The 13063-nt window shown below is 43.5% G+C and overlaps 1 protein-coding gene across 1 annotated transcript; it reads right to left on the reverse strand.

Moving 5' to 3' along the window:
- Positions 1–4966: 4966 nt before the first annotated feature.
- On the reverse strand, positions 4967–9609 carry spry2 (sprouty RTK signaling antagonist 2). Its single transcript, XM_068309451.1, has 2 exons — positions 9327–9609; positions 4967–7921 (listed from the first exon to the last, which is right to left on the reverse strand). Exon 2 carries the CDS (start codon positions 7871–7873, stop codon positions 6929–6931), a length of 945 nt encoding a protein of 314 aa, XP_068165552.1. The 5' UTR covers positions 7874–7921; positions 9327–9609; the 3' UTR covers positions 4967–6928.
- Between the last annotated feature and the right edge of the window lie 3454 nt (positions 9610–13063).

Raw genomic sequence — 13063 nt, forward strand, 5'->3', positions numbered from 1 at the left:
GCCACATGTACACCAGATGAGCTCAAGCGAGACTTTGTTTTCTATATTAATCAAGCAGGCATTCCAAGCTGAAGGAATTCTGTTGCTTTTGGCTCCAGGCCGACAGCAGCGCTACTTCTGCAGTGAAGTGACATGTTAAGTGTGCGGCCTGTTTTCTCAAACTTTGGGGTCTCTGCAATGAGGCAATCTCTATCCGGTGGCCGGCAGCGAGACAGAGATGGAGAGACGCTAAGCTCTACAAACACAAGCTTCGAGTTTGATTTTATGTGTGTATTCCAGATGAATTTAAAATGACAACCAACCTTTGACTTCTCACTTTAATTATGGTAATCCTGAACTAGTTTGAGTATTAAAGTCTTTCCTGGACACGCTGGTGGATGTAGTCCGGAGGGATCAGTTGAGAACACCGCCAACATCAGTCTCCCATTGACTGATGGAACTCATAGACCTGGTTTCTTTTCAGCTGACTGGAAATCAACATTCTTATGATTTCAATTTGACCTGTTTAAACTTGGGGTAGATAGATTGGAAAATCCTATAAGACCCCAAAAAAATTTTTGAAGGCAAAAAAATTCCATCTGATTCTGATGAACATGTAGGTCCTACGAGAGAAAAGTGTGGGCTGTGTTGATGATTAAAAACATTCTCTAGTTCGTTTGGTGTAATAATCACAAAAACATAAGGTAAATCAGCTTTGCAAATGTGCCTCGGGCAGATTTGGCAACCTGTCGCACAGCAGCTCTTGCTCTAATGCTCGTGGCTGTTAGCTTCAATTTGGAAACGCCATCTATGTGTCCATTGGTACTGAGATGATTACCAGCTACTTTTCTTTGCTTTTCCCCTTTCCAGAAGTCTGATGTGGCTATTTTTACTCAACAGCAAAAAATTCAGCGCCATCAGTCCAGAGGAAAATCAAGCTCACATAAAACACTTCAGTTTTGAAGTAGAATCTCAGGTAACCATTCTCCTTATTCTGTTTGATGGTAACTCCTCAATAATTCCCATAATTCACCCTGTGGCTCATTTTCTTGACAACCTGTGATGATCTGAAGCAGCGTAACAACACATGATTATCAGCAAGGCTTTTTGGACGCATGTCTTTTGTAGTTATCTGTGTTATAAATGTTAATTACAGTAATCTTTTTGGACATCCCCCAGTTTCCACACATTCCCCCGTAAATCTGAGCACTAAAAACGCACCTTCCTGCAAACAGAGGAGCCTTTATGTTGTGAAATATTGCACCTGTGGTCACAGCAGAAAGGGTAACTTTGGCAAATGAAGTCTCGCTCTCCCTTCTGTCTTGTCACTGGTTGTTTGGAATCTGCAGGAATCCCAGGTATGCCCACAATCTTTGCAGCCATTGACAAATCTCTGTCTTCAGGCTGAGGAAACACACTCTCCTGAGCATAATGGACACACACATAGGCAGACACACCTCGGCTCGCTGTCATCGTTGGCTTGTCAGCGCAATGCACCTGCGAACGGTAACAACCCCCATGGCTAGCGGTGCTCTCATAGCTGACAGACTGAAGAGATCCATTTCCTCCAGCAGAGAGAGCGCTGGGGTAACGGAGGAGGTTCACTCCAAGGAGAACTCCTCAGTCGAACACAAACCAACCACAATCAAGCACTCCCAAACAGGACACAGGTTGCACTTCCCCAATTCCTTTGCTACCTGTGCGCAGACATGCAACTTGTGGTTCGCCTCCTAAAATTTGAGTTTTTTTCACTCTGTTGATTATATTTTCAGCCATGTCCACGAGGCTGGTAGCAGGATTATGCGACATTGTAAGATGGTTTGTTTTTTGGCATTGTCCAGAGAAAAAAAACCCTTAAAGGCACAACATCTCAAAAAACTGGACAGAATTAGTTGAACTGAATTGTCAGTTTGATATTATGGTCCGTCCACATCATTGTTTACAAGAGCTGGAAGAGATTGCTGGTTTTCCCAATGACTTGTCAAAACAAAACCCTTAAAAAAGAAAAGAAATTATACTTCCAGTATAACCGCGGCCTTTCTTACAATTAACTCAGGGCAAAAGCCAATCAAAAACAAATGTCTGGAGACCTCAAGTGCATTTCAGGCTTTTGCACTTAAGTTATAGTCTTTCAAGCTCCAAGATGTTCCCAACGCGTCATGAAGTTTAAGCCGCAGACTGGGGAAATCTGTTTTTAATGGAGCCGAATGGCACACAGACTGATTGTATCTTTTCTTCCACAGCTTTGTTCCACATGATCTCCCCCCACCTTCCCCCTCACCTAATCTCCAAATTACAACAGGAGGATGACAATGGAGACATATATAGTAATATCACCCCTCTGCTGAACTCCACCAGCCCAGTGTATCCGTTTCTCCTGACATGATGATGGTCAGTTAGGAGTTCGGAGAAAAGACATTAACTTCCTGTCCTTTACAGCTGAACGGACTTTAAGAGCGTCTCTTCTAATGAACCGCCATTTCATATCTTTTCCGCTGCACCAGTTACGTGCATGGATTTCACTTGCAAATGTCCTTGCCTGTCATTTGAATAATTTGATTAGAGTCTCAATGATACTATTCAAGTATGGGAGTAACATGATATCGCCGGTGAGAATGGTGCACCTGATTAAAAAGACAGGCTGGTTTGCAAATTTGAGCAGAAGAAGGAAAACACTCAAACATGCAAATTTATATGCCTGCCATCTAATCCATGGTGGGGCAGTTTGCTTCTGTGTAAAATTCCTTTGACCCCCCTAGGTCAAAGTTGTCTCTGTTTTGTCCTCACTTCTGAACAGGAAGTCAGTCAGTAGATCAAGGACTGTCACGCAAATACACAACATTGCCTCCAAAAGTTCTAACAACAGCAGAACATACAGAGAGAGACACGCTGGTAGCAGAAATGCTGTTGTCTTCACATAACCCCCATGATTGCACTTGTGTGCCATCCCAAAACACAAGCGTAATTGCCACCATCGCACAAGTGTGCACACCGAATGCGACACCGATGTGAGCTGTCAGACCACACTAATTCCTCTTTATATGTGTGTGTGTCTGTGTGTGTGTGTCCTACTGTGTAGCAGAGGGATCAGGGTTGCCTTTCAGGATAACAACTGATGCTCTAAGCTCTCAGTGTGTGTGTCTGTGTGTGTGTGTGTGTATGTGTGCATCTGGGTGAACAACAATTGGCTGCTAAGCTGGAAAGACTCTTGCAGCCACGGTGTCGCCAAGAAATAAGCACAGGCTGTCAGCAACGGACTCACTGTGTGTGTGTGTGTGTGTGTGTGTGTGTGTGTGTGTGTGTGTGTGTGTGTGTTGGTGTGTGTGTGTGTGTACACGTGCAGATGAGCCAACTTCCTGTGGTGGATTGAAGTTAAGTGCTGCTATTAGACTTGGGCCTCCAGTCGGGCTTCATTGTCTGGGCGAAAGGCTCAAATGCAAACGTGTGCAAGAATGTGCATGCAAACACACACAAACACACACACACACACACACACACACACACACACACACACACACACACACAGTTAAGGTATGTATGTTTCAAACGTGGTCTCGGTCTTGTCACATTCAGCAGATCTTTATGATGGAAACTCTATTCTTCCAACCTTCGGTCCTGATTGTGTCTTGAGGAAGAAGATTGCACCAAAGTCGTTTGGTTGTCACTGAGGCAAAGTTTGGTTGCATGAAGACTCAGATTTTAAAAACAAGCATGTCCCGTAATTGAACTCTCGGTCGTAGGCTCTCTCGAAACCGCTTCCTTGAAAGATCTATCAAAAATGTCATTTTCATACCTGTGTTTCGTCACTTTGGGTAAAAAGACGAGTTCTTCCCATACAAAGTTTGACTAAATACACTGACTGTAGGACAAAGTTGAAGCAAAACCACAATCAGGTGTACGAGGAGGTGATGCAGATGTGTGCGCGCCTCCATCGCCCACGTCGGAAACTAGAAGAGTTCAACTTCTGAGAACTTCTACATTTTCATGGTAAACAAAAAGGTGCGGCGCCTTTCTTTTACAACTACATCCTGTATCTTCTCTTTAAAGCCATGTCGACATGTTAGACCGACTTCTCTGCGACAGGCTGAAGGAAATGACTTGAAAAGATGAGAAGTATTGGTTTTCTAATCTGATTATTGGGCGCAAATTTATGTCTTGATCATATCTTTGCTTTTGTACGTCAATGGAAAAGTCCGACCTCTTTGAAATATGTGCGCTTTCTCATCATCATGAGCGCTAACCCAGTCTGTCAGGAAGATAGCTAACATGAGCACTGATTTTCACTTGATATTTTACCCAACATGTGCTAGCAAAACTGTTAGCACCCAATGGGAATCAGTGGTCAACTCAGTCATCTTGCTAAGATCTTCATGCACATTGTGTTGGTTGATCATTTGATGCAGATATTATCGTGCGGTTATCTACAGTTTGGGACTTTTTTAGCTGGAGTCATGCTTTCACAGGAGGGTACTCTTCCTCCCATTCCCTCTCGTCTCCCTCTCTCACTGCTGTTTGATTGCTTAAGCCTGGCCATCAGACAGACAGACAATGAGTCCATGAAGAATAGCCTTGCTTCCTTCCTGTCTTCCTGTGCTGCGTTCTGCCTTGGTGAACAGGGTGAATGGGCCCCTCTGCCCCACAACCGCCATGAGCCGCGGGGGCCACCGCGGATAAAACCAACAAAGAGGGCCGTTCTGGGGTCTGTTCTCCCCCAGCTAGTTCATACCCCCTCCTCTTCCTCTACTTCCAAATCACAGGAGCTGCTGGTGCAGCTACATCATCTCCACGCATTTCATGTTTTCATCTTTTTCTGCACCATTTCTTTTTGCCAGTTTGTCTTCTTGTGCACCGATTTTCATTCATTTTGTCCCTTCCTTCGTCGGGTGAATTTGGGCACACGTGGTATTTCAAATATGTGGACAGTAATTTGAACACAAATGTACCAAAGTAGTACTTTTTTTGAAAAAAATTCTCTTTATTATCCTCACATATTTACGATGCACGACACGATTGGTTCCGACTTTTCCTCGAGGAGGTGGAAAGCCTTTTGCCAAAAAAGCTCTTTCAGATCCAAGGAGAGCTCAGAGGCGCTGAGACGACCCAAGAAAAATCCAAAAATAACTCTCGAAAATGAGCTTCCGAAAGGCTGCGAGTCACTTTTGAAGCTTTCTGCGGAGATGCTCTCTTTGGAAAACGGGCCAGAAATTCTTAGTTTTAGCAGAGAAAACGTCCTTAAAACGTAGAAATGATGCAGTTCTTTCGCTGTTTCTGAGTATTCCGATAGACAGGAACACTCTTGAACACATCCGACCAATTGCCCCCCCATCTCCCTGTGGGAATACCAAGTAGGAGCAGGTAGTGAGAGGAGCATTGGGGAGCCAAAATGACACCCCCTCCCCCCAACTATTGAAAACAGGATGAATGCATGCCGGGCTGAATACGGGGGTAAACTGTTAAGTCTTTGTCATTCAAAGTGATGCTTTTAACCCTTTGCCGTCCCTCTTCCTAACAACCGCCTCTCGTCTTCCTGCGCTCCCTCCCTTTCCCTTCCCTCCTCATTCACAGCTGAGACAATGGAGGAAGAGGAGGCCCGCATCTAGAAAAATAAAGACTCTACACAAGATCATCTCCCTCTTTTCTGTCCCTAATGGGATTCCGCCTGTTACGTTTCCACCTCCTCTGCCTCCGATGTAAAAAAAAAAAAAAAAAAAAAGGGTCAGAGTTGATAATTATGTAAAGCAAAAACCCTGTCAGTCAAATGCCGGGGATGAATAACAAACAAGTGAGTGCAGGTTGGGCCTCGGCATGTCAATCACTCGGTTGAATGCATACCGTGCCGCAAACACGTCCGTATGCTGTCAACAGGTGTCAGGGGCTTACGTTTCTGACTTAGAAATTGCCTGCAGGGCCATTCAAAACAGACGGATTCTTGAACAAACATTTGATTAAAAAGATGAAGAAAAAAGCCTGGTGGGAAAAAAAAAAAATGTTCCAGCATCATTCAAGGGGATGAAATCTCATTGAATCCGAGCCAGGGCGTGATAGGAGGCGTACGTTTGATCGTACGTGATCATTTTCTGAAATGTAACCTGTAGGGCGGAAGGAGAGTTTCGCGCAAACAGATGAGTGAAATACGTTTGAGGAGAAGCGAAAGAAACAACATGGAAAAACATGGTCAGACTTCAAGGTTGTTTAATTTCAAACGTTAATATATATGTCTAATTCAAAGTGAACTATTCATCCAGCGGTGACACTCCCCACGCGTCGCCTCGAGAACCCGCGGCCTCCGGAAAACGAGCCGACGCGCTTCTTCAAAAATAAATATATCTCATTATAAAATAATAAACCTTCAAATAAATATAGATTTTTTTTTTTAAACTTTACACTAAGCAATAATGGAATTAGAAAATAAACTTTTTGTCATATAAGGCAAATGTACAATTTTACAGAACAAAGAATAAGACTTTTACATTAAATGATTGACATAAATCTCAGTGAATGTAAAAAATGTGAATGTATATTCTAAGAAACGTGGCTATTCATGGCGCCGCTGGTGCGGCGAAGAACATTTCACAGTTGGAGGATTATTATCTACAAAAATAGAACATCTCTAATTTGCACTTTCTAATCTACAGTTAGTAATAGATCTGTTCTTAGCATATAAGTTTTATTAAAGGTTAAAAACAAAAAAAAGCTTCGCCATTTGGACTCTTATAGCAACAACGTCTGGGCACTTGAGGGAAGTTTTTTCAGCGCTCGAATGCGTCTTGGTACCTTTTAACAAGCGGAGCGCGCATTTTGGTTTACCTTAGACGTGAAATTATAACGCTAATGCAGCTCCAGTGCCTTCACTAGTAGAATTTGTCAAAAAGAAGCGACAATTTTAAGGCTAAAAAAAAATAAAAAATTTCACTATGTCTCCGCTTGAAGCTTATGGAATCTTCCCGTTTCAACATCGACATCCGGGTCGGGTGACCCTGTCGTAGCAGCTCTGGCACACGGCGACGCAACCTTTAGCTGGGAGGTAGCACAGGAGGCAGGGGAAGAGCAGGGAGAGCAGCGACACGCTGGTCCAGCGGACGCAGCAGTACGGCTGCGTGCACGAGAACGGCTTGTCGGCGCACGTGTCCTCGTCGTCGCTGGAGCAGTGGTAGAAGAGCCCCTTGACGCAGCACACGCAAGTACCGTATTCCACCGCGTTTTGCGCCGAGCACACGCACCGACGGCCGCACATCCAACAGGAAGGAAGCGATTGCGGGCGACGGCAATCCGGACAACAGCAGCGACCGCAGTCCTCGCATTTGGAGTGAACGCGTTCGGTTTTAGGGCTACCGCTTCCCGGCACCGTCGACACCGCCCTGGACTCGTCGTTAAGGGGTTTCAGCTCCTCCGAGTCGAGATCTGAACGTTTGGGTTGGGTTCGGATAATGTGGCGGCTTCCTGTTGAGCTACCCAAGACCCTCTGGTTCAGAGAGGAAGTGCTTCCTGCGCTGGTCCTGATGCGAGTCTGGGTGGAGTCTGCACTCAACGGTTGCGGAGCATCCTCCCTGGTAGGGATGGAAGTGTTTGAGTTTCCAAGATGAGTCAATGAGGGCAGGTTGCGGAGATTATTGGGCCTCTCTTCCGGAGTCTCTTGTTGCCCCAAGTCTGTCTTCTGTTGCCCACGCTCAGAGGCTGGAGACCTTTGCGCCGCCGCGGGGGCTTCCGTGTACTCATTACTGCTCCCGGTTATCCTGATCCGATCCAGCGACAGCACTGCTCGATTATGGGGCAGCTGCCCGTTGGTCAACCCAGGATCTGGCGGGACATTGTTGGTTTGCGGTCTCCCTTCGTCATACGGCGAGTCGTGGCGTCGTCCTCCCCCATCGCTGTCGTTCTGACTTCTGGAATCCATCTCGGGACTGAAGGGCCGTTCTGGTTGGCATGGGACACATCTGAAGTCCTGTCAAAGACAAAAGACAGTTTTTGTGCGGCCATGCAAATCATCACCGATAACCTAACAAGCACCTAGCAGGAAATACGGCCCGAGAAAGTACACGAAAGCTCTGGAGAGAGATGTGTTTGTAATTTACTTGACGCCCACATTGGAATCAACGATTAATGACTCGATCTGTCTTTAGTTTAGCTCACTTTTCGATCACGCTGAACAAAAAAGTGATTTCATCTCAAAAAAACGATAACGTTTTTCTCGAAAACCCAAGACCTAATGGTGACTTCCGTTGACAGGAAGTTGACTGGGGGCATCCTGGTAATTTATAAGCAACATCAAAACAGGCTAAAATATGCCTTCCAGCATGACTAGAATGCTTTCTTAGAGTACAAGTACATCATTCAAACATTTATCTCTCTGGAGTAATTTAGCAGGATCATTATTTTTCGTCCTCACAACACGTACCAGGTCATTTTTTTTCTTCTTTTTTTCATAGCTTTCAAGATAATTGGCGGCAGGGTCAAGCAGATAACGTTCACCGCTGGTGGACGTTTGCAACTTTCCATGCGCTCTGGATCATTTTGTTTCATAATTTGGATTAAATATTCCGCTGTCACACAGCGTTAATCCCATATATATTGAAATTCACGGCCTTGTTTTCTCGCTCCTTGTGCAAATTAGCTTTCAAATGCTATCTTTTGGGGCTTACAGGTTTAATGACACTATAGGAAAGGCTTTTGTTTGTACAAATTGCCAGCAGCAACCTTCTCCATTGTGACACTTGTGAAAAGAATATGAGGGACAAGATAATAATAAAAAAAAAAACTTTAGAGCATGGAGTAGTAAGGGTGATGCGTTCAAGGATGCTGGTGGGGGTGGGAAGTTAGCCCACTGTGACATGCATGAGGGTTCTGGAGGGTTTATGAGTCTTTTGGTTCAAATGAAGGGCTTGTAGACATTGACAGATTTTAAACCTGCGTGCAGGGGGGCTGTGTAAAAGCCGCATTAGCCACAGTAGGAGAACTTTTTTTGGGGGGGGGGGTGGAAGCAAAATGATGGCATTAGTTTAAATAAAAAAAATGAAGTGACTTATAAATAAACACACCAGCTGTGTTATTGCTGAGACACAACTTATAAAGGGACTGTTTAAACATTTATATTATTATTATTCAGGCTTTCAGGTTGAAATGAATATAAAAAGCGTACGAATGTACTGTCAAAGAAAAAAAAAACGAGCATATTTGAACATATCACGCTGACACGAGTCAGAGTCACATTTCATGAAATAGAAATAAAGCCACAATAAAAACCTCTAAAAGAAGGAATAAAAGTGCTGCATGTTCAAAATGATAAAGGTGTCAGCAAATGGATTCAAGTTCAACTAAAAAGAAAAGCGTTTTTTTTTAAAAGACCGTACCGTGTTTTCCACACTTTTGACTCCCGTCTAGGTTGAAATAAATCCGGTTGGAGGGGTTCTTCCTGACGGTAGACGCTCAGTCCGGTGAACCGTCGGTAGAATCCATTGAGAAAGTTTCCAACCGCGACGTATTTGTCACGAAAAAAATCAGCGCTGCGACGTAAATCCCATGTTTTTTTTTTTTTTTTTTTGTTTTTTTTGCGTAAGAACACGAGGCTTTAAAACTTCAATCAATCAATGCCGGAGTGTAAACTTCCTCTTTTCTTGCGCAAAAAAAAAAAAAAAAAAGACAAAAGAAGAAGAATAAATAAAAAAAAAAGAAAAAAAGAAAAGGCGCGACTAAAAGCTGGAGATGTAGTTTTAATTCTGTGTGATTTATCCACAAGCCTCTGAGGGTTTGCTAGAACTTTTTCTTATGTGTGTGTGTGTGTGTGTTTTTTTCTTTCTAGGGGGTGTGTGTGGGGTGGTGGTGGGGGGGTCGGGATTTGGGCTGTAAATGGCGTCAAGCTGAAGGGGGAACAGAGCGCTTGTTGTTGCAGCGGATATCTCGCATCCGATGCGCAGCCATAGGCTGCCAGAGAGCAGCCATTCACCCCCACACGGTCTGATCAATTATGCTGGGGGAGTTTAACACCACCCCCCCCCCCAGTCGGCTGCCCCCTCCCCAAATCATTGGTGACCCATTTTTCAAGTCACACTTGTTTCATACAGGCTGTAAATAATATTCCTGGTGGTGTCCAATAAATACAAACTAAATTAAAAAAAAAAAAAGTCAGATTCTAGTAGAAACATTAAAAAAAAAATCAAGATTTATCCACTATAAATGGGTTGTGTTGCCCAGTGCATGTCTTTCCAACTACACTTTCTAAGTGATCTTAAAATAAATGCAACAACATAAAAACGTTTCCTTGGAAACCGCAAGATATATTTGTAAAAAAATTCAGAACTGTTAAAAAGGTTCATCTAATCTGTGCAGCATACCTTTGTAAACTTAATAATGATAAAGTTAGAAGCTCCTCGCAGATTTAATACATCCAAACTCAGTGAAAGTGTAAGAATAAAGTAACACAGGTAAATACCCTTAAACTGGACTTAGTTTAAGGGTATTTATATAGGTGAACCTTCTTCACGGCCCTTTGAAAGGACCCTTGTGTGCTATAAATTGATTTTGGCTTAAAGGACAGTGTTAATCGTACCTGAAATCCCTGAACACTTTGGTCATTTTACATCATTTGAGGTTTGCTATAGATCCAAGGTTACAAACAATCTATAGGAGCTAAAACAACTAATTAACAAAGCAGTGAAAAATGCATTCAGCTGCAGTCAACAATGGTGGTGCTGCTCCCTCTAGTGGCAGCCTTGGGGTACTGTGGATAACAATCAAAAACTGGATTTGATTCCCAAAATAACATGCAAATCCAAGCCAAAATTAATTAATTTGGTTTTAAATGTCCATGAAAAACACCTGGAATTATTTCTGGACATCTTTAAAGAAACTGATTTTCACATTGGCTCTTTTGGCGATGCGGTAATTCTCACTCAAACTGTCTTGTTAGAGGCAGAAAAGCTAAATTAGCACATGGACACACGAGGGAATGTGTTGGCAATGGAATAAAACAGGAATCAGCGAGTTCCTTATGAGATTCAAAGCAGTAAAGATGTCATGTACTATTTAATATTCAAGTCACACACTTTGGTGCAGCTATCCTTCCTAGTACATTACACTGACTTCCATTCATACAGCCTAACCTAAAGCATAACCATCACATCGAGATCATTCTGTCATCCCAGTGAGGACTGGGAAAAGTTTCCGAGTTAGCAACAGAAAAAAAGTCACACACATATATCTTATTAGACACGCTCCAGACATATAATATAAAACTGGAACCTTCTGGGGAAGAAAACAAAAAAACAACAACTCCAAAAAAGACCAATTAGCCTGAGCTTGGTCAGTCTGGGACACGGACAAAAAAACCCCAGGACCTTTAAAGACAAAAGAGCAGACCTTTTGGAAAACTCGGATATCACTCTCTCTCTCCTCATCCCTCTCTTTCTGTTATGTACACCCAAGTTTCTGATCAATCCCACACAGCAATTATGAAGTTGAGAGAAACTATTAAACAACCTAGAACAGCCTATCGCTTGGAAGATTAACTTTCTCATCCTGAGACAATTTCTCATTCCTGTGTTGTTCCCGTCTCACCGGCTGCTGTTGGTATAATTTCAAAACCTTAAAATTACTGCGAAAGAAAGGTTATTTTGAGGATCAGCTCTCTTGTGGTTCAACCACATTGTTTTTTTCCACTTATTTTTTGATTAAATCTTTTTCTGGGGACTGTGGAGTCATGTGCAGAGTGACTTCTGAAATTTATAGCTCCTTTTGCGGCGACTGTTTCGAGTGCAGCAATTTACACTTTCATCATTCACGCGAAAGGAGTTCAAGTTTGGGTTTATTTTGATGTTCGACCACAGATGACCTCCGGAGAGTCCAAAAACCGGAGTACATCATGTATTGTGCTGCGTAAGAACACAAAATGTGCCTTTTTGTTGTTTTTCTTCTTCGCTGACGTGCATCTCTTTCTCATCTCAGCTATTTCCTCCCCAGACGGTGGATCTTTACGTAAACAAGGCCCTTTCATTCGCCCAGTCTGAGGCGCGATGATGCAATCGCAGCTAATTTGGATGCGATCCTCAGAAGACGGGCTTTTGCTGATGAACCACGCAACCACGCATGAGGTGAAGATTCAGACTGATAAGTCATTTCCCCCTTAACACCCACACACACTAACACCTTTCTGATTACGCAAACACCACTGAGAAACTTTCTCTCAAGTGGACAGACACCCCTCATTTCCCTTCACGCTTGGAACGCAGCATGCGCTTTCAATCAGACCTGTGTTCCCTGAATGCACTTGGTGGCAATCAAGAGTGGATGTCTGACGCTGAAGCCTCCTTATTGGCTATAATCCTCCTCCACATGGAGGGAAAAACCATACAAAGTCAGGTTGGACACGTTTCAGAGGATTTTGTTTTTCAATTTGTGCATCGCCGAACCACACGAAAGACCAAGTATCGCCACGTGTTTCACGTTTCTGTATTGATTTTCAAACATTTTGAAGGATGCTCCCTCTAGCATTGCAAACAACGAACAGGCCTACGATTTCAGCAGGAGCCGTAAACCCGGATCAGATGCGTATCATATTTCTTGATTCTTGCTAGAAAAACAACCCTGGAGCGGACAAGAATATTGTTTCAGCTTATCTTGTCTGCAGAAAATTTCTTAATCCATCTTCCCCCCAACAAAAGACCACTTAATTAGATTTAGCATCTCGGCATTGCAGCCTTGGCCTTGGAGACCCAGTCATTTCTCAGGCTGCTGAATCAAGCATGATAATTGTCCATTTACTGTCGAGCCAGCAAGGTCTGAAAATTGAGTATTAAATGATGGTTGAGTTACAGCGAATTCAAAAGTTATGTCCTGCGCCGCAAGCGAATGCCTTTATTTCCTCCTACTGCAAAGACTCCTCGCTCCCACTACGCCCCGCACATATACCTATATACGTATATATGAAAAAAGAAAATTGAAATCAAACCTGAGCTCCTGCTGCGGCAGGAGATGAACTGTGTCAGGATTGTCAAGCAGACACTGCAAACGGAGACGCCGGCCTTTTACAAAGCCATTTCAAAGCCCATTGACTCCCCCCCTCCCTGGTTGGCAACACTGGTGGAGCTCAAGG

Source organism: Antennarius striatus, chromosome 24, assembly GCF_040054535.1.
Source record: "Antennarius striatus isolate MH-2024 chromosome 24, ASM4005453v1, whole genome shotgun sequence".
Lineage (NCBI taxonomy): Eukaryota > Metazoa > Chordata > Actinopteri > Lophiiformes > Antennariidae > Antennarius > Antennarius striatus.

Bases quoted from the DNA above. Each gene is read 5' to 3' on its own strand.
- spry2 (XM_068309451.1), bottom strand. From the start codon at position 7,873: ATGGATTCCAGAAGTCAGAACGACAGCGATGGGGGAGGACGACGCCAC.